Source organism: Eurytemora carolleeae, unplaced genomic scaffold (genome assembly GCF_000591075.1).
Source record: "Eurytemora carolleeae unplaced genomic scaffold, Eaff_2.0 scaffold727, whole genome shotgun sequence".
In the NCBI taxonomy this organism is placed as follows: Eukaryota; Metazoa; Arthropoda; class Copepoda; order Calanoida; family Temoridae; genus Eurytemora; species Eurytemora carolleeae.
In genome coordinates this window covers 124566-149780 of record NW_019397230.1, presented here as the reverse complement: position 1 = coordinate 149780, position 25215 = coordinate 124566, and the positions used below count along the sequence as shown (strand labels likewise).

Here is a 25215-nt window from a genome sequence, read left to right as displayed (position 1 = left end):
GTCCTGAATCCATCTGTTCATATCTCTATTGAGAACAAAGATAAATATAAGATTGTTTACAAAATCAATATTTTGTATAAACTGAGGCGAAGTAAACCTAATATCCTGAAACCTGTAGAAACTAGAGAGCTGAGAAGATACAGGATATATGATATGAGAGATTAAACTTCCTGTCTATGGAGCAGAATTTAAGGCAGGAACTGTTCTATATTGATCCTCTCTCTCTATATATACTTAAAACTCAACTAAGTTTAAACTTTTAAATTATACAGATATATCAGAGTTTTAAATTTTACAGATATATCAGAGTTTTAAATGATATAGATATATCAGAGTTTTAAATTATACAGATATATCAGAGTTTTAAATTTCGTCCAACAGAATTTAACTTTTCCTACCTTGCAAATGTAATGCAGTTATGCACTCGAGCTCTTGCATTCATTTCTTAAGTCTTAAGTCTTTTATATAACATTCTACTTTCTATAAAAATATTCAGCACATAAAAGGATGAAGACATTCTTGTTATCTATCTATAAATTGATCATTTCCAAATGTAGATTTATGCCGGAGAGAACAAAATTCAGTTGCCGGAATTTACCAGTTATCTAGATAAAACCGACGATTTTTCCCTCATTATTACTCACATAAAGGTTAAAAAGTTACCCTATTGAACTGGGCATGCAACTATATACTGGAGATATCTTGAAATTACATCTTAAGTCCCTTTCACATATTATTTATGTTAGCTATAGCTGGCCAAACGGCTGGACCAAATTTTTTTAGGGATTCCGTTTGTACTCTGGGGGATAGGCTAAAGAAATTAAAATTTTTTGAAATTCCACGTTCAAACCAGGCACTTCAGCTAAAATTTTAATTTAATACCAAAACGGCGGTCGTATTATATATATATATATATATATATATATATATATAAAATAACCTTAAAGGGGGTCATATGTGAGATCCCACAAAATTTGTTGGTCTAATTAGTTTAGCCGTTTTCACGTTTATTTAATGAATCCAAAAAACTAAAAAACAAGAAATATATTATATATAAAAGAACCTTAAAGTATCAAGTATAAATCTATAAGAACTTGAATCCTATTAACTATCCTATTTTATCCTCTTCCTTTCTCATCCTTTTGACATTTGATTCTAGAGGTAAAAATGTAAAATCATTCTTTTCATCTTATCTTTTAATATCAAAACTAGGGGTCTTCTCCAGATGTACGCCTAGAAAAGAGAAATATTATCTGAGCCCTACATCAAAATACTAGGCCTGGGCATCTATTCAATCCGTTCTTTGATTTTTTTTAGGAGGGGGGGGCTTGTGGATCTACAGGAGATAGTTACCAGACCTGAGACTGATTTTAATGAATTTGAGAGGTCGCTGAAATACTACCTACAGCTGGTTCAAATCCAGAATCACAGATTGAAATTTTCATGAATTTTTAACCTTGAATCGGTGATTCAGGATTTAGACCGGCGGTAGGTAGTTTAGCAACAACTCCCTCACATTCATTAAAGTTCGCCCTATGAACAGAAGAAAAACTAACCGTTTATACAAATATCTTTTGCAAAGAATAATAGAAGCAGTCTTAAAATTTAATCCATATATGTAAAGCTTCCTAGATTTATCGGGGGCCTTCAAACGCAAAATAAAGTTAAATGTGCAAGATCAATGCCCATTGCCCCAGCGCTAATCAAAGCTCTATAAACTATAATCTCCTTTACTCTATATCGTTATATTAAATTCAAGAAACAAAAAATGTTCATCATAATGAAAACACAGGAAACCTGCCTGTCGTTTGAACACACTTTCAAAGAACAAACTTTTTGTGCGCTTTGCGCATCTTCTGTATTTCGATGGGCAGCGGTAAAGTGCGTGCAGAACAAACTGTCATTGATTTTCATTAGGCCAGGTGATAATGGTTGGATTCACATTTTCTGTAAAGTTTCAGAGCAAAGCATGTATTGAGGTTGGTTTGATTCTCCAGGAATAAATATAGCACCAGAGATGAGCAAGGAACAAAGGTAGGAGAGAAATTAATATTCTGACAAAGAATTCTCAAACTTTGAAAGAATATCCAGGAAGTTTCATCAATTAATGATAAAAACAGCTTTAGAGGTAATCCGAGCTAACAAGATAAAGGCCTGCCAGTAAGTAGAAGGGGAGGAGAAACAGGAGTAAGGGGAGAAGGAGAAACAGGAGTAGGAGGGGAGGAGAAACAGGAGGAGGAGGGGAGGAAAAATACGAGTATGAGGGGGGTAAACAGGAGTAATAGGGGAGGAGAAACAGTTGTAGATCGGGGAGGAGAAACAGGAGGAGGGGAAGAGATATAGGTGTAGGAGAAACAGAAGTAGAAGGGAAGGAGAAACAGGAGTAGGAGGGAAGGAGTAACAGGAGTAAGAGAAGAGGAAAAACAGGAGTAGTTGGGGAACTAGGAGAAACAGGAATAATTGGAGAAACAGGAGGAGGGGAGGAGCACAGAAGTAGAGGAATAGAAACAAGAGTAGGAGTGGAGGAGAAACAGGAGTAGGAGTGGAGGAGAAATAGGATTAGGAGGGGAGGAGAAACAGGAGTAATATAAATGTAAGAGGAAGAGTACATTCTAGAGAAATTTTGTTCACGGAGATGCATAGTTAGAGCACATGACCCCATAGAGCTAGTGTCATAGTGCCGCAAATGACAGAGGGAGCATAAAAAATAATTTGGAAGAAGTAGGTCACAGACAAGTATATAAATGATCGATAAAGACAAGGAAGTTGAGAAAGTGAAGAAGTAGGATGAGAGGAATCCAAGATAAACTTATATAATTACCAACTTTCAACCAATTGGATTTAAGTTTGAAGTTGTCTCTACCTTCTCTTCCCTCTAGATTAAACAAATATAGGAAACCTTGTGTTCATTCCACGCCAGAGAAGGATATATTAGAGTATGTTGGACGAAACCTATTTAGGGAAACTAATATCTTTTTCAGTGCAGATTTTAGTTAACGCTGTACTGCAATGCATTGTACTAAACTGTACATTGCTTTGTACCAATTTGTTCTATGGTCAATTGTATTGCTTTATTTTGGACTACACTACACTGCATTGCTTTGAACCTAACTGTGAAGTGTACTGCACTGTATTGATTCTATTTAGTTAATCCAATATGTTCGGAGCCAGGGCGATTAAACGAAGGAGGGACAAGGAGGCAGAACTAAAGGTAAACAATGATATATTTTAGAAAGGATTTTAAAAGAAAGATCTCTTAAATAAATACTTAGTGTCGCCGTTATAAACTCTATTCTACATGATATCCCAATAAACATGACAGTTGACAACGTACTTAGATCTTTGATAGATATCTACACTCAACAGAGAAGAAAATATATAAAGAGCAATTCACATTCGTGGAACCTAGAGGGAACTTACCTAAGGTTTTTCTGATCTAAAAGAGTTTATGGAACCGGATAAACTTGCTTTTCTCATCCTTGTCACTACTCGAGGAGCTAAAAGAGTTTATGTAACCGGATAAACTTGCTTTTCTCATCCTTGTCACTACTCGAGGAGCTAAAAGAGTTTATGGAACCGGATAAACTTGCCTTTCTCATCCTTGTCAATACTCGAGGAGCTAAAAGAGTTTATGGAACCGGATAAACTTGCTTTTCTAATCCTTGTCAATACTCGAGAAGCTAAAAGAGTTTATGGAACCGGATAAACTTGCTTTTCTCATCCTTGCCAATACTCGAGAAGCTGCCCATAGTTTGCATTGGCGGAAGAAGCTCAGAATTTACGAAATGTTCTTCAATTTTGAATATATGATATATGTTAGTTGTATTCTGTTATATTCTAGGCAGCGAAGGCCAATGGTCCACCTCCAGCATTTGAACGTCAAGGGCCATCAGGAGTCAAGTAATATTTTAGATTTCATTCTACAGATCCTTCAGAGTTCAAGTTGGGATATTTTAACCTTATCACCGGGGGGGGGGGTTATTTTTCAGCCCCCCCCCCTCCTTTGTTTCCATAGAGTTGAGATATTGGAGGGTGATTAACGACTATTGTTGAATTTTCTAAGGTCTACTTATTTTCAATAAATAGTCACGGTGGTGGGGAGGTTTAAAAACTTTCAAAAATTTCATCGAACAAATATTATTTCTAAATGACCGTTCTTGTGCAAGCCGTTTTTATGTTCTGAAGAAAAAATAACGGGGGGGGGAAGTGATAGAGTTTTTATCACAAGATTTCGTACAGATCTGTTAAGTAATAAAAATAATAGCCAAATACTTTAATTAAACCCGAGTAGACATTTGAAAACATAGAAGTCTTGTTTGATTTCTTATAAAGACACTTAATAAAGGATCTTTATTCTATATTTACAGGCGCTTCGCGCACATCTTCCCGGTAATAATCTTATCTTCTTGTTGCAAAACTTTCTGTACTGTATGTCTATCGTAAATTTTAAAATGAATTTAGCAGATTTTTCGTTTTCACAACATTTTATATAGAACATTTTTTTATTCTGACCGACATAAACAAAGTTTGTATGCATTACAACATTCCCTGTGGGACTTGTGGTCGTGGAGTAACCACACACAAAATTGGGCCTGATTGTTTAGCCGTTTCCATTTTTAATGGATACAAACAAACAGACACCCAAACCAATAGAATTATATAAAATAAGAAAAATATTTACATTAAGAATTTTAAATATATATTTATATCAAGATTACACCAACTAGATATAATTCTAGGGGTGGCAAGGCTAAGGCTGCAAAAAATAACGGGAAGAAAGGAGCTAAACAGTCCGGGAAAAAAGAGATCTATGATTTGATTGTAAATATTGATCTAGCAGAGTGGAAACTATCAGATGAACAGGTTGGAGTAAATTGTAAATATTGATCTATAGCTGGTAAATATCTTATAAACAGGTAGGAGTAAATTGTAAATATTGAAATAGTTGGTAAATAACTAATCAACAGGTTGGAGTAAATTGTAAATATTGATCTATAGCTGGTAAATATCTGATCAACAGGTTGGAGTAAATTGTAAATATTGATATAGCTGGTAAATATCTAATTAACAGGTTGGAGTAAATTATAAATATTGATATAGCTGGTAAATATCTGATCAACAGTTTGGAGTAAATTATAATATTGATCTATGCTGGTAAGTATCTTATATGCAGGTTGGAGTAAATTGTAAATATTGATTTATAGCTGGTAAATTGTAAATATTGATCTATGCTGGTAAATATCTTATATAAAGGTTGGAGTAAATTGTAAATATTGATCTATAGCTGGTAAATTGTAAATATTGATTTATGCTGGTAAATATCTAATGAACAGGTAGGAGTAAATTGTAAATATTGATATAGCTGGTAAATATCTTATCAACAGGTTGCAGTAAATTATAAATATTGATATAGCTGGTAAATATCTTATCAACAGGTTGGAGTAAATTGTAAATATTGATCTATAGCTGGTAAATATCTTATAAACAGGTTGGAGTAAATTATAAATATTGATATAGCTGGTAAATATCTAATCAACAGGTTGGAGTAAATTGTAAATATTGATATAGCTAGTAAATATCTAATTTTTAAAAAACTATTACTTAAAAGTAAAACCATCCAGGATTAAATCCTGTAAAAAGGACAGAGTTTACTCGAAAAAAGACATCCCGATCGTAACTGCTATGATTGGCAGCTCCCGGCTTATCATGGCTGACAACACTGGCTCAATCAAAGAAACCCTTCTCCAAAACTTTCCTAAAATGATCATCCTAGGTTGCTTGAGTCTCATGCTTAGAATGGAAATCGAAGTATTAAATGACAATCAAATGAGCTAGTGCTTTAATAAATTAAATTTCGGTATCCAAATTTTGACAGGTAAAAAATTGGAAAGAATTGTTCTCCAGAATTTAAACGTAAAAGACCACGCTATAGTACTGTTGTTTAAAGTGCTGAAATCATGAGAAAGTGACCAGACTGGAACGGATTCGCCTGTGCCTTTTCTCAAAGGGGCACTGGACCCCTTTTTTGCATGGGTCTAGTGCCCCTTGGTACCGAACCTACGCAGGGTACCAATAAAAAATAATAAAACCATTTGCTTATAAGTTCAACCATTTCTACGGTGTCCATTTCCCGAAACATTATAAAAAATAGTTTTACTGACGTTAGAGGAAATGAAAAGCTTCCATTTAATCCTTTAGTTTTATTATGTGGTTAACAATGCATATGCTTCTATCAGTTCACTATAAAATACCTTGATAATATTCGTGTTTTCTTGATTGAAGATTTAAAAATCTCACTTCCCCCTCATTTTCCAAATTGTAAAGATCATTTGTTCTTTATGCATGGTAGTTTGTAAGCATTTTTACATACTGAAAAGATTAATCATGAAATTAAGAGAAAGTACAGGCTTCTTTTACGCATTCAGTTAAAAGTGTACAGTTACAACTTGAGTATAGGTCCCCAAAGTTTCTCTTCAAGTTCACTGGATGTCCCCCAATTTCCTGTTTTATATTTTTTGATTCGGGAAGTTTTTTCTAGAACTCCGGTTACAGATGGAGAAATAAAACCAAACCAATTCAAAAACTTGTGCTCGATTTGAAATGAAAAGTGATGAAAATTTTATCTAAAGTTTTTTTGAATAATTCTGATAGGATCCCGCATAGAACTTTTAATTCCCCGTAATGTTAGCAACGGGACGTTATTTGTATTTATCTCTAGCAACTTTAGTACCTTTAGCTGTAATCTTAAGACTCCGATTTCCTGCCTTTGCCTCTTGAATAAAAATTAATAATATTTTGAATATACCATTCTTCTGACACATTCGTAGAACCAAAATGCTGCTGTTTATTAGTATTTGTGTATTGTTCCATTAAATCAGTTTTTTAATGCAGACATATACCCTACATTCTTGCCTACTGCAGACATATACACTACATTCTCGTCTACTGCAGACGTATACCCTAAATTCTTGTCTACTGCAGACATATACCCTACATTCTTGTCTACTGCAGACGTATACTCTAAATTCTTGTCTACTGCAGACATATACCCTACATTCTTGTCTACTGCAGACATATACCCTACATTCTTGTCTACTGCAGACATATACCCTACATTCTTGTCTGCTGCAGACATATACCCTACAATCCTGTCTACTACAGACATATACCCTACATTCTTGTCTGCTGCAGTCGTATACCCTACATTCCTGTCTACTGCAGACGTATACCCTACATTCTTGTCTACTGCAGACATATACCCTACATTCTTGCCTACTGCAGACATATACCCTACATTCTTGTCAACTGCAGACATATACACTACATTCTTGTCAACTGCAGACATATACACTACATTCTTGTCTACTGCAGACATATACCCTACATTCTTGTAATGTAGTCTTTTTGGTGTATTTTTATGGTGTTAATTGACTTTTTGAACAAAACAATTCCAGGGGGGGCAAAAAAAAATTTTTCGCTCTTCGCGCGAAATCTTGCCCCCCCCTGGCTAAAATCCTGTGTACGCGCCTGATTCCTGTCTACTGCAGCCGTATACCTTACATTCCTGTCTACTGCAGACGTATACCTTACATTCTTGTCTAATGCAGACGTATACCTTACATTCTTGTCTACTGCAGACATATACCCTACATTCTTGTCTACTGCAGACATATACCCTACATTCTTGTCTACTGCAGACATTCTTGTCTACTGCAGATATATACCCTACAATCCTGTCTACTGCAGACATATACCCTACATTCTTGTCTACTGCAGACGTATACTCTACATTCTTGTCGACTGCAGACATATACCCTACATTCTTGTCTACTGCAGATATATACCCTACAATCCTGTCTACTGCAGACATATACCCTACATTCTTGTCTGCTGCAGTCGTATACCCTACATTCCTGTCTACTGCAGACGTATACCCTTCATTCTTGTCTACTGCAGACATATACCCTACATTCTTGTCTACTGCAGACATATACCCTACATTCCTGTCTACTGCAGACGTATACCTTACATTCTTGTCTACTGCAGACATATACCTTACATTCTTGTCTGCTGCAGACATGTACTCTACATTCTTGTCTACTGCAGACATATACCCTACATTCCTGTCTACTGCATACGTATACCCTACATTCCTGTCTACTGCTTACGTATACCGTACATTCTTGTCTACTGCAGACGTATACCTTAAATTCTTGTCTACTGCAGACATATACCCTACATTCTTGTCTACTGCAGACAAATACCCTACATTCTTGTCTACTGCAGACATATACCCTACATTCTTGTCTACTACAGACATATACCCTACATTCTTGTCTACTTTAATTATTATGTTGTCTTCACCAACATCAAAAGATTGCTCAAAGGTTCTGCGGGTTGGACATAAATTTAAGATTTTGGTATTTAAACTTTTTGAAAAAACAGAATTAACTTCTTTGTAAACCTTTAAAAAAATTATGTCATATTTTTTAAGGATTACTTTCTTTTTACAAAATTGTTTTGCTGTTGCTGTTTTAATTGTAACTTGATGTGGTTTTGGAGAAACAGGGATTTTAAATTTGAGCTCATTTTGAAGTATATTGGTGAATAGGTTGGACCGTTTGAAAATTCTAAATTAAACTGATTTAACTCTCGTGTTCAGTTCAATTTGAAAAATAGAACATACTTGTACCTAAATTTAGTTTTTATTAAACTTCTTTTTGAATATCTTCATCAGTAAGGTTAAAAAAATATTTCCGCTTAGCTCTTTTTTAATTTCATGAATTTCTGATTTAACATAATGGATTTTTGTAGAGAAATAACAACTCTACTAAATATTGAATCAATCCCGTTCATTACTTCATACTTTACCACTTTTGAATCTAATTTTTCTTTTTCATTTAGTATTTAAATATTGATCTATAGCTGATAAATATCTAATGAAAAGCTTGAATTGTAAATATATACAAAAGAATTGATTATATTGTCTGCGTGGTTCAGCTACTGAAAGATTTTTAAGATATTGAAAAAAGCCAAACAAGACAAATATTTTTAAGAACCGTAACGTCATCTCCGCTGAAATCATCTTTTTTAATATTATCAACATTACTTATTTTCTCTAATAATATAAGTTTTTAACTATGTCATACAATAACATCTGGGTTTGCTGCTGAAAGCTGCCAATGCTGGTGAAGCAATTACAATCAATTAAGTGTTTGTCTATCAACTTAGCACGTTAAAAATTATGAACCCAAGTAATATATATATACATATTTATATATATATATATCTATATATCTATATCTATATCTATATACATATATATATATATGTCTCACTGCTCACATCGTTTATTGATATAAATTATTGATTTCAAAATAACAAAATTTTTAATTTTATTTCGCATTTTACTTGAATACAAGAAGAGAAACCAAACTAACAAAACATAGAAAATGATTAAAATTCATTAGACATTCATTTCATTTTAAGAAGTTTTTAATTTATGCTTAACAATATGTTAAATCAAGGTTCGAACTCATCATCTGAGAGTGGAAGGAAGAGACAAGACAATAATTCATCCTGATCATCTGCCAGCGGGTTGGATAGAACATGCTTCTCCTCTGAGGACGCTGATCTATCTTCTTTTTCAGTTGTTGGGACGGATGAGGGGATAGGGTCGTTCTTCCCTTTAATGGCAGATGAGCTGGGGTTTATACTCTGGGTAGGGGTCGGTTCGTCTTCAGATAGCTCCAGGATTAAACTGTCCTCTGAGCTTGCCGATAAATCAGGTGGATCGTCTACTCCGACCTGAAGTTCATTAATCAACCGTAGAAATGCACAGGAATCCAGTATTCCACTTTGCTCCAAACCAGAGAGAAACATGATGAAATTCCTGAACAGATTTAGTGAGAATATAGTTGCTCCATGTAAACGAATAAAGCTGGAAATTGTATCTGGTAGATGAATAAACCCTATATAAGGTTTGTCTACTAAGAAACTGTCCCAGAGACGCATAAATCTCTTTTCTCCCGGATTAACATCTACAAAATCCGCAATATTTCTCTGGATAATCTCCGGGACGCTTGAGTACGAGGTCGGGAGAAACTCCTCGTTCTCCTGGTCATAGGGAACAGAGTTTCGACCGTGAACAATCATTCGAGTTTTTAAATCTTTGACTGTTTTCGTTAATTTACTTCGTTTTCCATTCACAACTTTGGAATGAGGCAGTACTATCTTCTTTTCAATAATTTGAACCTTATTCTTTCTGGATTTAGGTTTAGATTTATTTTCATCTTTCTCCGATCTCCCAAACTCCTCCTCCGAACATGAAATCTCATCTTCGATTGTGTTAAGCTCTTTATCAGTTTTAGTTCTACGGCTTGTTGAAGGAGTCAAGTTAAGCTCTTTCCTCACATATGGTCTTCGTTTACTTTCGGAGATCATTACTGTCTCCTCTTCTCGCAAACTTCTCTTATCGTCGGATCCCTTGGACGAAAACAGGCTTCGTCTCTTTCCCTTGACGTTTAAACGATCGTCTAAATAATTTTTAAAACTGTCCAAAGTAGATTTATCTTTTCCCTCCAATATTTCGTCGCGCTTTGTGTTGTGGAAATCTTTGTTTGAGCTGGACTTAGAATTGGGGTTTCTTATTACAGATGATTTCTCAGGACTAGGAACTGTTGTCTCTGGTTCGGAGGTACTTTTCTTCCTTCTGGTCTTAGTTAGAGAAGATGGTCTTACTAGATTCCGCCCCCGCGCATTGTTATCCTCTACAACTCTTTTAGAAGATTTCTTTCTTATCTTGGATATGAATTTTTCACCCGCCGAGGAATTATTCAGCTCAACCTCGTATGACTGACTGGAATCCTCAGTCTCCATGTTATCCAGGATATCTAGCTCAATATCCGAGTTCACTCCTCCTTTACGCTTTCTACTTTTTAACAGGGGTTCTTTTTCAGACATATGAGAAGATACAGGATAATTTATGTCGTCCAATTCCATTTTGACATCTGCTTTAATCTTCTTAAGTCTTGCCGGGGACGCGATCCATTTCTCTTTTAACTTCCTTGTTCTGCAGACTTTCTTTAATTCTAGCTCCGGGACTATATTTTCCTCATCTGATCCTCGTCTTCTCTTCCTGGATACACGGTTCAAGGTATCACAGTCTATCTCGGAGACGGATTGCTCTGAATCATTGCCAGAATTAAGCTCAGTATAATTATTAATGGTTAGAATAGGTTTGAGCAGAACAGGCAGCATAGGAATTTCGCACTCGATACAAAATCCACAGGTACAAGTTAACCCGTTCACGTTAGCACCCGGATCAGTAGATCTAGTCCGAACCTGGCCCTGGGTTGGAGTTAGAACCTCAGATTTGTCTGCGTTCAACCTGAAAATGGATTCCTTGTCAATTATTATTTCGGTCGGTTGTATAGGGAATCCAAGCGTAATGTAATTTTAAGTGAAAATTCATGCAAAGAGTGCAATTAGCAACGGTATCCTTGAAACCTTAAACTCATCAAAAATGTGGAAGATAACGTCGTTTTTCTGACACAAAAAGTGTTAATTCTGATAATTTCTTCGTCGTTTCTCAAAAGCAAAAACTGCGTAAGTTGCGCTTGCAGAGAAACCACAAATGAAAATAAACAGTAAATATAAACAAAAACATGGATATCTAATTCAGAAAAAGCTTGTAAGGGTACATAAAGTAGGGCATTGTCAATTTGTCATCTTTGCAAGGAGGGTCATTTAAATTTACGGTACAGTCCATTTAAAACAGCAAACTAATATTCACCTATACATGGATTCTAGTACAGTGTTTATAAATCAAAAACTATGATAACCAATTTTACTCATTTGCAAGTTAAATCTGTTCCCCAAGTTTCCATTACGTAATGGGTGCATAGGAAATCAATCTATAATCCAGGCAATCTGATCTAAAAGAATCCGATCTAAGTGGACTTAGATCTAAACAAAATTTTAGACCAAGTTCCAATTATTTCGGGAAAAATGTGGAATTTGATCTAAAATTTGGATTTTATATATTTTCAGTCAAAAATGTCATTTAAAAATATTTATTTTTGAAAACAAATATTTTAGATCCAATTCTACATATTACAGATAAAGTACAGAATTCTGTATTTAAAAATAGTAGAATTAGGTCTAAAAAATGTATAATCTGATCTAAAATATGAAGAATTCGATCTAAAAAATGTATAATTTGATCTAAAATATGAAGATCCTGAACCCATGAACCCAACTCTTTCACCATTAAGGTGTCAACCTTACACATTTTTTAACTTTTAAATCTAATATTTTTAATCAAATTATAAAATTTTAGATTAAATCATTAAAGTCTACATTTTTTAGAATAAAGTAAACACTTTTTAGATCAAATTCCATATTTTAAGCAAATAAAGTTAAAGATTTGAAGCATAATGGTTATCTGAAATATATATTTTTTGAAAAAACAAATTTTAGATCACATTCAACATATTTTAGATCCAATTAAACATATCTTAGATCAAAATCACAACTCTGGCAGAAGAAATTTTATGAAAATCTTCACTTGACAAATATACAAAAATGAACAGGGAGCTCAAATTTAAAAAAAAAAGATTTAAGATCAGATTCCACATTTTTTTAAATCAAATTCCAAAAATTTTCAGAAAAATGCGGACTTAGATCTAAAAAATTATTTCAGATCAATTTCCACGTTTTTTAGAATAAATTCTCCTTAGATCATATTACTCTTAGATGAAATTCCTTTTAGATCAAAAGGTTCATAGATTATTTTCCGGAACAGGGCGTAATGCGTATATCTTATACCGTTTAAAAATCCCTCCTTTTTGTTCGAGTGAACAGAATATAATCTATCAAAGTTTTAAATCTATCCAAATCTTTAGATGAACATGAGAAATACCGGAAAATAGGCCCAATCAATTCCATCTTTTCATTCATATCCTTTAACTTAATAAATTGTGTAAGGTAAGTATACAAACAACAAAGTTTACCTGGATTTTTCGATAATGTCAACGTTGAAAATAGGCCCATAAGGTTCGGACTGGAGTTTAAGGGACGGATCCGAAAGTTTTGGAGAGAGAGAACTAGATTTAGTTGAGTATCCGGAATCGTCTGGTTCCGGACGTAAATTGTTGGTTCCACTCCAATCCTGAAATTCGTTCTGGCAGGAGCCGCTGGAGTGACGAGACGGATTCTTGTCTCCCTGCTCCTCACTAGTCCGGTGCGGTTTATCCTTCCCCTGCTTACTCCGTCCTTGGGTTCTAGTTGGAGTTCTCCTGGGTGTACTAGGCTTAGGTTTATTTTGTTTCTCCCCTAGCTTCTGTTAAAAAATATCGAATATAAGTTGAACTAGATTTGATTTCAATTTAGAAAATGTCAAGAAAGTTTATTCCAAAACTGAAAGAAATTCGAAATCCCAAACTAAAGAAACAAGGATATTAATTAATTAAAGCAAAAGTCGATATTTTCCTTTTTTACTGAGGATTCAGAAAGCCGTCTTTTCTCTCGTACACTAAAATAAATTCAAATTATAAAAAGGAATTTATTGTATGTAGAACAGGGGTGTATATTTTCCTAAAAAATAATCCCCCCCCTCCTTTTAGACAATCATTTATTTTCCCCAGAAGTTAGGGAAAATAAATATTCTGAAAAATATACACCCCTGAGGTAGACATAACTTTAAAGTAACTTTCGACTGGAATTAAAATACAAGTTTACTGGACTCTCTTACCCGCAAACATAATTTAATAATGACAATTTAAGATTTTGCAGATTATTCAGTTTGCAAGTTATTCAGACTTCCAAAATTTAAAAAAAAATTATTTAATTGGTTTTAACCAGGCATGAAACCAACAGTGAAATCATGTGAGGTTCTTTACAAAATTTGGGTGCGATCGGTTCAGTTGTTCTAGTTTATTGGATACAGAAAACAGCCGACCCACGAGCTAATAATATAATAAAGATAATTGGATTTATTACCTTTTCTGTTTCAAGTTCAGGAGTTTAGGTCCCCGAATCAAAACCTGTTCTACAGGTTCTCTAAGTTTCTTGTTTCTCTCTGTGTTTAGAACAGACAAGGAAGGATCATCTGTATCCTCGGAATCACTTGTAACAAGGTTTACAAGAACCGCAGCTCTGAGAACATGGTTAGTAACTGGAGCAGGAGCCTTCAAACTTTTCCTTCCACCTTGAGAACTCGACTCATCATCCTTCAGAGTTATAAACTCACCTAAACAGGTTAATTCTCCGTCAACAGGGGCGGGAGTATTTCTTCCACCGCCAAGGCTGGATCTTCTGCCTACCGGAGTAGATCTTCCGCCGACCAGACTAGCCCTTCCGCCTACCGAGTTAGCTCTTCCTCCTACCGAGTTAGCTCTTCCACCGCCCTGGATAGCCCTTCCGCTTACTGGCGTAGCTCTTTCGCCACCTGGGGTAATTCTTTCGCCACCTGGGGTAGATCTTCCGCCACCTGGGGTAGATCTTCCGCCGCCTGGAGTAGTTCTGCCGCCATTCTGAGTTAGACTATGAGGCGTCGTTCGTCCATTTTGATTTGAATAAAAAATCTTTCCATTAGATTTGATTTCATCCTGAAGGTTGTTAAGAAATGTTTGCTCTTTATATGTGTTGGAAATGTAGACTCCGCTTCTCTGGATACAATCTTGATACTCCTAGAGAAAACAATATGGTTGGATATCAGGGGTTTTAGGATATCAGGATATCAGGGGTTTTAGGATATCAGGATATCAGAATGATTAATAATACCCTTGTTGTTTTAAAAATGCCACCCCAAAAAAATTAAAGAATCATGAAAGAGGAATGGAGTCTTTTCCACAAACTCAAATTTTCTAACCCGCATATTTTAAAACTCAATGTTGTAAACCTTAGATATTTAAACCACTGATGTGTGATAACTTAAACTAGACATTCAGCAAGTGATCTAAAAGAATTNTCAGGAAAAATGATTATACGCAACCATGAAAAAGCTACCTTACCAATTCATGATATTTTGGGGGAAAATTTTTATATTTGGGGGCACTCATTACTTCAGTTTGGGGAAAATTTCTGTGGGAAAACTATACTTCAGGGAAAATAAAATTTTTTGCGGGCAATTTTTTTAGTTGGGGGAAATTTTAACTTTAGGGGGCTTTTTTCTGTTTTGTCAATTTTGTGTATGGGAAATCTTAAATCTTTATTTTGGTGAAAAAAACCCTCATTAGGACAGACCCTAAGAATATAAAAAATCCAAATTTCGGGGCATTTTCAAAGAAAGGGGCATAACTACAAAGAATCTGAGCTTGTGATGAAAAATGTTATACTGGAATTTGAATTTGCTTCAAGAGTGTAGGGTTTAACAAAAAATTAGTTATTTTTGGAACTATATGGACCCCTGTTAAAAACTTCTTGCCCCCCCCCCCACCTACATTGGGACTCAAAAATATTGTTCTATTTTGTAAAATTGAAATGTCTACCTTTGTATTGCTGCAGCCAGGGCATGTTAATTCCTTCCTAGAGATTCGAACCTGAACACAGGAACAATGCAGAACCTTTTCGCAACATGATACCCTGACTATGTCTTGGTTCCTGATTCCCCAATTGCATAATCTACAAGTTCCTTCGCCGGATGGTTCCCGGGTAGAGTGCTGGGAGCAAGTTATGGTTCCAGATAAATAGTTTATCCTGCCCTGAGCAGAGGTGATACAGCTCAGATGAAAATATTTTGAGCACTTCTCATTCTCACATTTAACTGTCGCTCGATCTTTTTCACAGTGTTCACAATTTGTGTTTTCAAGGTTGGAAATCAATTCCGTGTACTTAGCTCTGTCTGTTGAATCGCTTACAAATCTGAGACAGTTAATGTGGGCTTTACATCGTAAAGATTCTATAAGTTTTCCTAACCGGGGATTGTAAACATTAAAGCACAATTCACAAGCTAGAGCACTGTTTATTAGAATATTTCGATTCAAAACTTGTGTTTTCTCCATTCTTTAAAATGCGGGAACTTTTAAATTCACTGTGCAGTGCATCATCAGCTGTGCACTGTGCAGTGTGATTTGAATTCAGCCCGCGCCAGCCCCAGCCCGTTCCTTCCAAGGAGTATGCAATATAATGGAGAAAGGATTGACCCGGGCCGCCCTTCCATATGATTATGCATGCTTTGAAGACGGTACTCAATTTGAATACGAAATATACTTTCCCTAACAGTCTTCTGTACAAATACCGCGTACATGGATTTAGTGTACATTACACAGCGAAAAAAGTAGGCTGAATAACGCCAAACAAACACATTTTCTGACATGCAAAAATATTGGCAATATAAACTTATTTTCATATCGGTTTTATTTCATATGGTAAAGTAAAAAACACATTTAAAAATTAATGGTAGGCCGGGCCGGGTCGTTTCCTTCTCTATTATGTTTTATACTCCATGGTTCTTTCCTTACCGACACTACCGGACCCAACACATGGGACACAATGTACCGACACGGACAAACGTTGGTTTGCACCGACAGGGGAAGGGGGGTTGGATTGTAGTATTATGATAAAGAGGAGGGGGGGAGGNGCGCGTTCATCTACAGCGAGCGGGGGAAGGCAGGCGGCCAGAAGCCACAGCATTTTCCCCTTCCATGCCACATATTATCTTTTTGTCTTCCGGCAGCCACAACCGTGCAGTCTTCCATGCATGCCACAGCATTTGAGTCTTCCGGTCAAAACTACTTTTTTAAATGGTATATTTAGGGATTTTAAAAAATCCAGCAACGTTACCTAAAAAAACACAACTTAAATAATTTTTTTTTTTCAGCTCAACTTAAGATTAATATACTGTGTGTTGATTTGTCAAACTGCTTTACAATGAAATTTTTGGCAAATTTGACTGAGTTTTGCATCTTGACAAAGTCTAACACCCAATTACCCAGCAAGAAAAAATACCTAGAAAAGAGGATTAAAGGTGCACCATTAATCCTGTTGTGGAGTTCAAAAAGCGGAACTCCGATTCTCCAAAAACAGTAGTTCTGTGCAGGGGCCGTTACAGGATTAAGTGAGGTGTGTGCTTAATTAATTTTGGTACAAAAAAATTCTGATTTATTAACAAAAAGACGTTCCGTAGGGGGAAATTTTTTTTTACTTAAAAGACTCAAAAAGATCGTCAAATATATAATGATTAAAGACAAAAAACTAGATTTTTAACTTATCACACATTATAGTCTATTAAGACAGATATTTTTCCTGTTTTGCACTAAGGTTTTCTTTCCCTTAAGTGCTACTGAGAAGCTATTCTGAAAATAGGGGGGAAAAATTCCAAAAACAGAAACAAAAACATCAGGATGCGAAGCACATTTTTATTTTCTTCTAAAAAAAAATCACAAATTTGACTAGTAAAGATATAGGAAAAGAATAATTGTTTACAATTTATATATGTTTGGTATCATAATTCATTAATCATAACCATATCATATTTAAGACTGCAGCAGTATATTATATTGGTCTTTTTATTTACTCTTTTGTATATTATTAATGTTTCTTTTTATAATTTGAAAACTGTCCCCTTTAAATATAAATTAAAATATAAATGTAACTTTTTTGGTAGAGGGAAGTGGTTATAATATGGACAGAACTACAGACCATGCCAATGCTTGTTTTAAGAATAAGGTTATCCATGGGCGTATACAGAAATAAATTTGGAGGGGGGTGGGCGAAATTTGCTACGCCCCCCTTTACAGGTCTAGGGGGCACTTCCCCCTTGCCCCCCCTGTAGGTTTTCGGGTTAATATCAGAAAATTTAAAAAGAATGAATCATTTTATGAAATTGTATAAGGCTAATATAAAATATTGCATGCAGAAAATACTAGGTTTTTCGAGTATGTTTGTCTATTTTTGCGTTAAAGCTATTTCACCACATGGTGTTCCACATCAAATAAGATCATTTATAGCTCCCCTGTAGGTTTTCGGGTTAATATCAGAAAATTTAAAAAGAATGAATCATTTTATGAAATTGCATATGGCTAATATAAAATATTGCATGCAGAAAATACTAGGTTTTTCGAGTATGTTTGTCTATTTTTGCGTTAAAGCTTTGAGATAATCCAATATGATATGGGCCGCTCTGTATCTTCGATCAACAGAGACGACATTGCGAAATCTATCTTTTTGCATGCATAAATACCAGGTTCCATGAATTCCATGCCAGATAGCTGTTGAACTTANTTTAGTATGTCAAAAAGGCCCTCTATAGAAGGGAGCAATTAATGTAAGAGAATTTACATAAATACCGTGCATTCGTATCTCAAGTCTCATCCTTTGTGGGTATCCCTTTATATAACCGAAAATATTGCTATGGAAAATTCTTAATATGCATATTGCATACAGCACATATGTACAATACATATTATTGATAAAGTATATTTACTATAAATAAATACATTATACATACATTATATTAATTTTATAAAGAAGGAATTGATGCACCATGGTTTTCTTTTATTATGATTTTTTTAAAAATAATTCTATAAACATGAAACAAGAGAACAAAAGTTTAGTACTAGAAACAGAAGAACAAGAGATTTGTACTTGAAACAGGAGAACAAGAGATTTGTACTAGAAACAGGAGAACAAGACATATGTACTAGAAACAGGAGAACACGAGATTTGTACTAGAAACAGGAGAACAAGAGATTTGTACTTGAAACAGGAGGACAAGAGATTTGTACTAGAAACAAGAGAACAAAAGATTTGTACTATAGAAACAGGAGAACAAGAGATTTGTACTTGAAACTGGAGGACAAGAGATTTGTACTAGAAACAAGAGAACAAGAGATTTGTACTATAGAAACAGGAGAACAAGAGATTTGTACTAGAAACAGGAGGTCAACAGATTTGTACTAGAAACAAGAGAACATGAGATTTGTACTAAAAACAAGAGAACAAGAGATTTGTACGTGAAACAGGAGAACATGAGATGTGTACTATAGAAACAGGAGAACAAGATATTTGTACTAGAACCAGAACAACAAGAGATTTGTACTAGAAACAAGAGAACAAAAGATTTGTACTATAGAAACAGGAGAACAAGAGATTTGTACTAGAAACAAGAGAACATGAGTTTTGTACTATAGAAACAGGAGAACAAGAGATTTGTACTAGAAACAAGAGAACATGAGATTTGTAGTAAAAATAAGAGAACATGAGATTTGTACTTTAGAAACAGGAGAACAAGAAATTTGTACTAGAAACAAGAGAACATGAGATTTGTAATAGAAACAAGAGAACAAGAGATTTGTACTAGAAACAAGAGAACATGAGATTTGTACTAAAAATAAGAGAACATGAGATTTGCATTAGACACAGAAGAATATGAGATTTGTACAAGAAAAAAGAGAGCATGAGATTTGTACTAGAAACAAGAGAACAAGAGATTTGTACTAGAAACAATAGAACAAGAGATTTGTACTAGAAACAAGAGAACATGAGATTTGTACTAGAAACAAAAGAACAAGAGATTTGTACAAAAGAAAAAAGAGAACAAAAGATTTGTACAATAAAACAAGAGAACAAGAGATTTGTACTAGAAACAAGAGAACAAGAGATTTGAACAAGAAACAAGAGAACAAAAGATTTGTACAAGAAACAAAAGAACAAGAGATTTGTACTAGGGACAAGAGAACAAGAGATTTGAATTAGAAACAAGAGAACAAGAGATTTGTACTAGAAACAAGATAACATGAGATTTGTACTAGAAACAAGATAACAAGAGATTCATACTGATAAGGATTAATAAAGAGTATAGTGATATAAACAGGAGAACAAGAGATATGATTACCACTAGAATCATGGGGGGCACCAACAGCCCTCATTTTTTGTAAATAAAATTTTTTTTTATATTTTTTGTTTTAGGTTGCAGAGTTTAAGGGAGAATATGTTATCCAACCTTTCAGAAAACTTTCCTTAAAACTAATCAAACAGAACATATTTTAACTGCAAAAGTGACTTGCGCATTTCTTGCTTCAGAAACAAGGGAGAACGAATCGGAATTGTATTTATGCCAGATTCCACAATATTGATCATATTAAAGTTTGATAGATACCGTTTTAAATCGATGAATTTAAAAAGTTTATAATTTTATTGCATTAATAGTTTGTTTTTTAATCAAAAATAATAAAAAAAACAGTTTCCAAACTCAAATATATCATATATGTATAATATAATGCACATTAGATTAATTAAAATAACAGGTAGGGCACTAGATGTTGCTTTTCAAGATTTGAGTGAAACTCGTTCACAATAATCTTGAATCAGAAGCCCAGAGGAGTTTCGCGCAGTCGGCCTAAAACATGCTCTTTCTATCTTGTACAGTGATAGCCAGAAAAGACGACATTAATGCAATGATAAGTGCATTTGACGTTGTCACAAACCAAATAGTTTTAATAGTGAGTTATTTAATCATTTATTAAGAGAAATGGGTCTTTTTACCTTGCACAATTGCCGGGTCTCATGTACATTGGGCTATTGAAAGTCATAATTTGAGTCTAAAAGCCGTCTTCCTATTCCAGAGTTTTCTGGTTATCACTGTAAGTCTACGCCGACTGCGCAAAATTCCTCTGGGCTTCTGCCTCAGGGTTGTTGTGAACGAGTTTCATTGACATCTTGAAAAGACGACATATAGTGCCCTATCTGTTATCTTAATTAATCTATGATAATCCAAATGATGGGATTTGGTTAAGTATGTAAAAGTTTAAATAAAAATGATATTAAAATAAATCTGAATCTGGACGGATAAGATTGGTTGAACTATACAGGAGGTTTTCATGCTATTTGATCGGGACGAGGACGGAGTTTTATCATTCCAGGAACTCCAGGTTATACTTTGATATATGATATTTATAGAGATATATTCATTCACTGTAGAATCGTCTCCGATGTCTCTTTTTTTGTGGGTAACCTAGTTCACCTAGTAGAACCAAATTACAGTTGTTTGTTATCTGAAGTAGCCTCTGAACAGCCGTATTAATACAGAAAAAATATTACAGCATGCAATGTTAGAATCCGGCAAGCTAAATACTATCAATTGGTTAAAGCGTAAAAATAAGGCGTTTTATTGTTTATTAACTCCCTTGTATACGTGTTTTANTCTCCCTTGTATACGTGTTTTAACCATTTCAACATAAAAGCAATAGTTCTAACATGTTATTTTAAAACAGGAAAACACAAATAAGTAATTTCCTCTCAAATGTCGTCTTACTTTAAAATTGTCAAACAATTAGTCTTTATTCAAGATCTAGTTAATTTTCTTATGTCCCTCCTCCAGGTTTTATCTGCAACATATCTGTGTTCGGAATGAATACAAAAATAGGTTGTTTTACTTAAAAGATTTATGAAACCGATTTTTGAGCTTAAAAATTGATTAATATTCATTTTTAAAAATTTTGCAAAGTTAAGTATTTCTGGCTGAATTGTTAGTTATTTTCAAAAAAAAAAATTAAATTTACTAAATTAGAACAAATGATGTGTAGGACAAATGATTTGTAGGTTAAATGATTTTAGGACAAATGATTGTAGGACAAATGATTGTAGGACAAATGACATAGCGCCTGTTCGTGGTAGAAATTAAATTTTAATCGAAAGTCGTCCTTATTGTATTAATATAAAAGACTTTAACGTTACGATTGTAACGGTTGAACAAATTGGAAGTTTTTGAAATTTTCAAAGGATATACAAAAATCTGAGAGGTTTTAAAAATCTTAAGTTTGTTTATTCAAATCAGTTGCTATGCCAAACTTTAACCCTGAGAGAACTGAGAAGATGCTGTAGTGTATAAACGATTCAAATACTATCGTTTTATGGTGACCTTGACGATTTCCTTATATTTTCTCTGCAAGGATAAAATTCATAATTGTAAAAAAAACTTACAAATTATGCAGTTTTGAATTTGATTGAAATGATTGAATCTTTGCAGAGATTTTCGTGGAACCTTATGTCCAAAAACCTTAAAAGTTAATCATTTGAAAACGATGACTAAGACGACATGTAGCTGGGAAGACGACTTTCATATTAATCATAATTCAAAATTTAAAGAAAATTACATTTTGGGCGTCCAAGATGCTGTAAATGTCGTCTCCTATTCCTTGACTCTCATATCAGGATATTATTGCGTTTATTTTTATTTAATCGAATGTTATTTTGATAAATCCTAGGTTGTTATGAAATCCTTGGGACAAAGACCAACAGAGGAGGAACTTCTTGCAGCAGTCAGAGAGGAAACCTATATATTTTATCCATACATTTTATCCATACATTTTATCCATACATTTTATCCATACATTTTATCCTTACATTTTATCCTTACATTTTATCCATACATTTTATCCTTACATTTTATCCTTACATTTTATCCATATATTTTATCCATACATTTAAACCATATATTTTATTTATACAGTTTATCCATACATTTTAGCCTTACATTTTATCCATACATTTTAACCACACATTTTATCCATACATTTTATCCTTACATTTTATCCGTAAATTCAAACCATACATTTAAACACGTTTCAATCAAAAGTAATTAAATCATAGATTTAAACTATACGTTTAAATCCTATATTTAATCCACACATCTAAAAGATGTATTTAATTAACATGAATTAAAAAATGAATCACGAATTATGTCTCTATAACTAAAGTTAAAAATATCAAAGGTATTACACCAGCAGGTTGCAAAGATATAGGGATGACAACTAGTTATTTCTTCTGATAAGAATATTGTTTGGTTTGTTAGGTGAGTGAAGACTATATCTATGATACTGTTGAATTCAATGAATTCCTCCAAATGATGGCAAAACAACAGGATCTGACACACTCTGCAGATGCAGTAGCAGAAGCATTCAGGTTCAAGTCTATTCAGGGAAAAATAAATTTTTGAATTCACAAATTAAATTTTACAATATTTTATGGTAATGATGATGTTCAGGGTTACGGACAAATGATGAGACTGCCATAAATAAAGTTGTTTATTGGCTTACTTAATGATTTCGCAACCAAAAAAACATACAAATGCAAGAAAACAAGAATTTAAGCGAAAGAATGATATAATTCCGAATAGTCGTCATTAAAGTCTCATCTTTTGTGGGTAACCCTGTATAGGTTGTATTATTATAATTATATAAACAGAGCTGAAAACTTTAGAATGGGATATCCTTAATCCCGATCTGTTATTTAATCTGGAGATTAATAACATGAGGAGAATAAGCATTATTTAATCTTGCGATTAAGAAAAAGAGTGGATCAAGCATTAATCACGATATCCACCATTCAAAAGTTCCCAGCTCAGATTGTATTATTATAATTATATAATGAGATTGTATTATTATAATTATATAATCAGATTGTATTATGATAATGATATAAACAGATTGTATTATCATAATGATCTAAACAAATTGTAGTATGATAATGATATAAACAGATTGTAGTATGATAATGATATAAACAGATTGTATTATGAAAATGATAACAACAGATTGTATAATTATAATTATATAAACAGATTGTATTATTATAATGATATAAATAGATTGTAGTATGATAATGATATAAACAGATTGTATTATGATAATGTTATAAACAGATTGTAGTATGATAATGATATAAACAGATTTTATTATTTTAATGATATAAACAGATTGTATTATGATAATGATATAATCAGATTATGTTATAATAATGATATTAACAGATTGTATTATGATAATGTTATAAACAGATTGTATTATGATGATGATATAGACAAATTTTATTATGATAATGTTATAAACAGATTGTAATATGATAGTTATATAAACAGATTGTATTATGATAATGATATAAACAGATTGTAGTATGATAATGATATAAACAGATTGTATTATGATGATAATGATGATAATGATGATAATGATGATAATGATGATAATGATGATAATGATGATAATGATGATAATGATGATAATGATGATAATGATGATAATAATGATGATGATGATGTTGTTGATGGTTATAATGATGATGATGTAGATGATAATAATAATGATTATGAAGTTGATGATGATGTGCCCAGGATGTTTGATGATGATGATGATGATGGACATCTATCTGTAACTGAGCTAACTGAGGTTGTTACTGAACTAGGGGAATCTCTCACTAAAACAGAGTTGAATCAGATGCTCAAACAAGCAAAGTAAGCCATTCTTCTAAGATTCTCTATAAACATGACAATTCAATGATGAAAAAGTGTAATATTCATTATGCACAAAGGATTAGACAAATACGTACAATGCACTTTATTTACTCTTTCAGAGCAAATATTTCAAAGGAACTCAAAAACCCAAGTGACTGCAAACTGCAATATTATAGTTTAGTCATTAAAATTTTCTGTTTTTATATTGAAAGGGTTTTTTTTGAGCCATGGGGCACGACTTCTAAGAGTGGGGTAGTCAGAAAACAGTGTAATAATTGTCGTCTTCTTTCTTTCCTTTTAGGATTTGTTTATCTACGTAGTTTGTAATTGTTTAACTGATGTGTTTGGGACAAAATTTAGAAACAAATATTCACTCTCACTTATGTCGTCTTTGCTTCCAGATTATTCCGGGTAACCTTGTATTCTGTGTTTTGTTATAGATGCTTAACAGAGCCTGAGGCACTAGACAAGGGGGATATAAACTATCAAGGTAAATATTTTAACATATTTTACATATTGTTCATTTCAGCAAATATGGAAATGAAAAGAGTTTTTATCTTAAACTTTTATAGAATAAGAACCATAATTCTTTGTTTTTAAAAATAACCTTTCTAATTATGTACAGTGGGAACCAGAAAAATTAAAGAAATAAATAAGTATATTTGTTGTTGTTAAAAAGCTAAAAGTTTCAAAAGTAAAATTTTTGAACACTTATTGAGTGAAATGGGTTTGTTTTTACTGCACAACTACTGTGTCTCATATTCATTGGACTATTTAATATTATACTTTGAGGGTAAAAGACGTGTTATTATTCCAGAGTATTATAGTTCTCATTGTATATGATTTTTTTCAGCATTTGCTGAGTTCCTCTGTCGTGATCATGAAGCTGGAGATGGAGAAACATAGGAGTCCTAGTTTATGGAGCAGACATTCATACCTGGATCCTAGTTTATGGAGCAGACATTCATACCTGGATCCTAGTT

The 25215-nt window shown here is 33.6% G+C and overlaps 2 protein-coding genes across 2 annotated transcripts; one reads left to right on the top strand and one right to left on the bottom strand.

The window, feature by feature from the left end:
- Nucleotides 1–1951: 1951 nt before the first annotated feature.
- Nucleotides 1952–25209, top strand: LOC111712889 (calmodulin-A). The gene is made up of 11 exons (XM_023487640.1): nucleotides 1952–2034; nucleotides 3148–3211; nucleotides 3842–3900; nucleotides 4740–4863; nucleotides 19912–19926; nucleotides 20814–20873; nucleotides 22209–22271; nucleotides 22796–22905; nucleotides 24113–24232; nucleotides 24673–24722; nucleotides 25086–25209. The coding sequence occupies exons 2-11, from the start codon at nucleotides 3158–3160 to the stop codon at nucleotides 25136–25138; spliced, it is 708 nt and encodes a 235-aa protein (XP_023343408.1). The 5' UTR covers nucleotides 1952–2034; nucleotides 3148–3157; the 3' UTR covers nucleotides 25139–25209.
- Nucleotides 9379–16086, bottom strand: LOC111712887 (uncharacterized). The gene is made up of 5 exons (XM_023487639.1): nucleotides 15492–16086; nucleotides 14002–14690; nucleotides 13492–13534; nucleotides 13014–13342; nucleotides 9379–11389 (listed from the first exon to the last, which is right to left on the bottom strand). The coding sequence occupies exons 1-5, from the start codon at nucleotides 16002–16004 to the stop codon at nucleotides 9523–9525; spliced, it is 3441 nt and encodes a 1146-aa protein (XP_023343407.1). The 5' UTR covers nucleotides 16005–16086; the 3' UTR covers nucleotides 9379–9522.
- Nucleotides 25210–25215: the final 6 nt, after the last annotated feature.

Bases quoted from the DNA above. Each gene is read 5' to 3' on its own strand.
- LOC111712887 (XM_023487639.1), bottom strand. From the start codon at position 16,004: ATGGAGAAAACACAAGTTTTGAATCGAAATATTCTAATAAACAGTGCT. The intron at 14,691-15,491 runs GTAGACATTTCA...TGTTTTCTCTAG, and splicing joins CTGGCTGCAGCAATACAAAG to GAGTATCAAGATTGTATCCA. The intron at 11,390-13,013 runs GTAAACTTTGTT...ATCCATTTTCAG, and splicing joins GACATTATCGAAAAATCCAG to GTTGAACGCAGACAAATCTG.
- LOC111712889 (XM_023487640.1), top strand. From the start codon at position 3,158: ATGTTCGGAGCCAGGGCGATTAAACGAAGGAGGGACAAGGAGGCAGAA. The intron at 20,874-22,208 runs GTTATACTTTGA...GATAAATCCTAG, and splicing joins TATCATTCCAGGAACTCCAG to GTTGTTATGAAATCCTTGGG. The intron at 24,233-24,672 runs GTAAGCCATTCT...GTTTTGTTATAG, and splicing joins CAGATGCTCAAACAAGCAAA to ATGCTTAACAGAGCCTGAGG.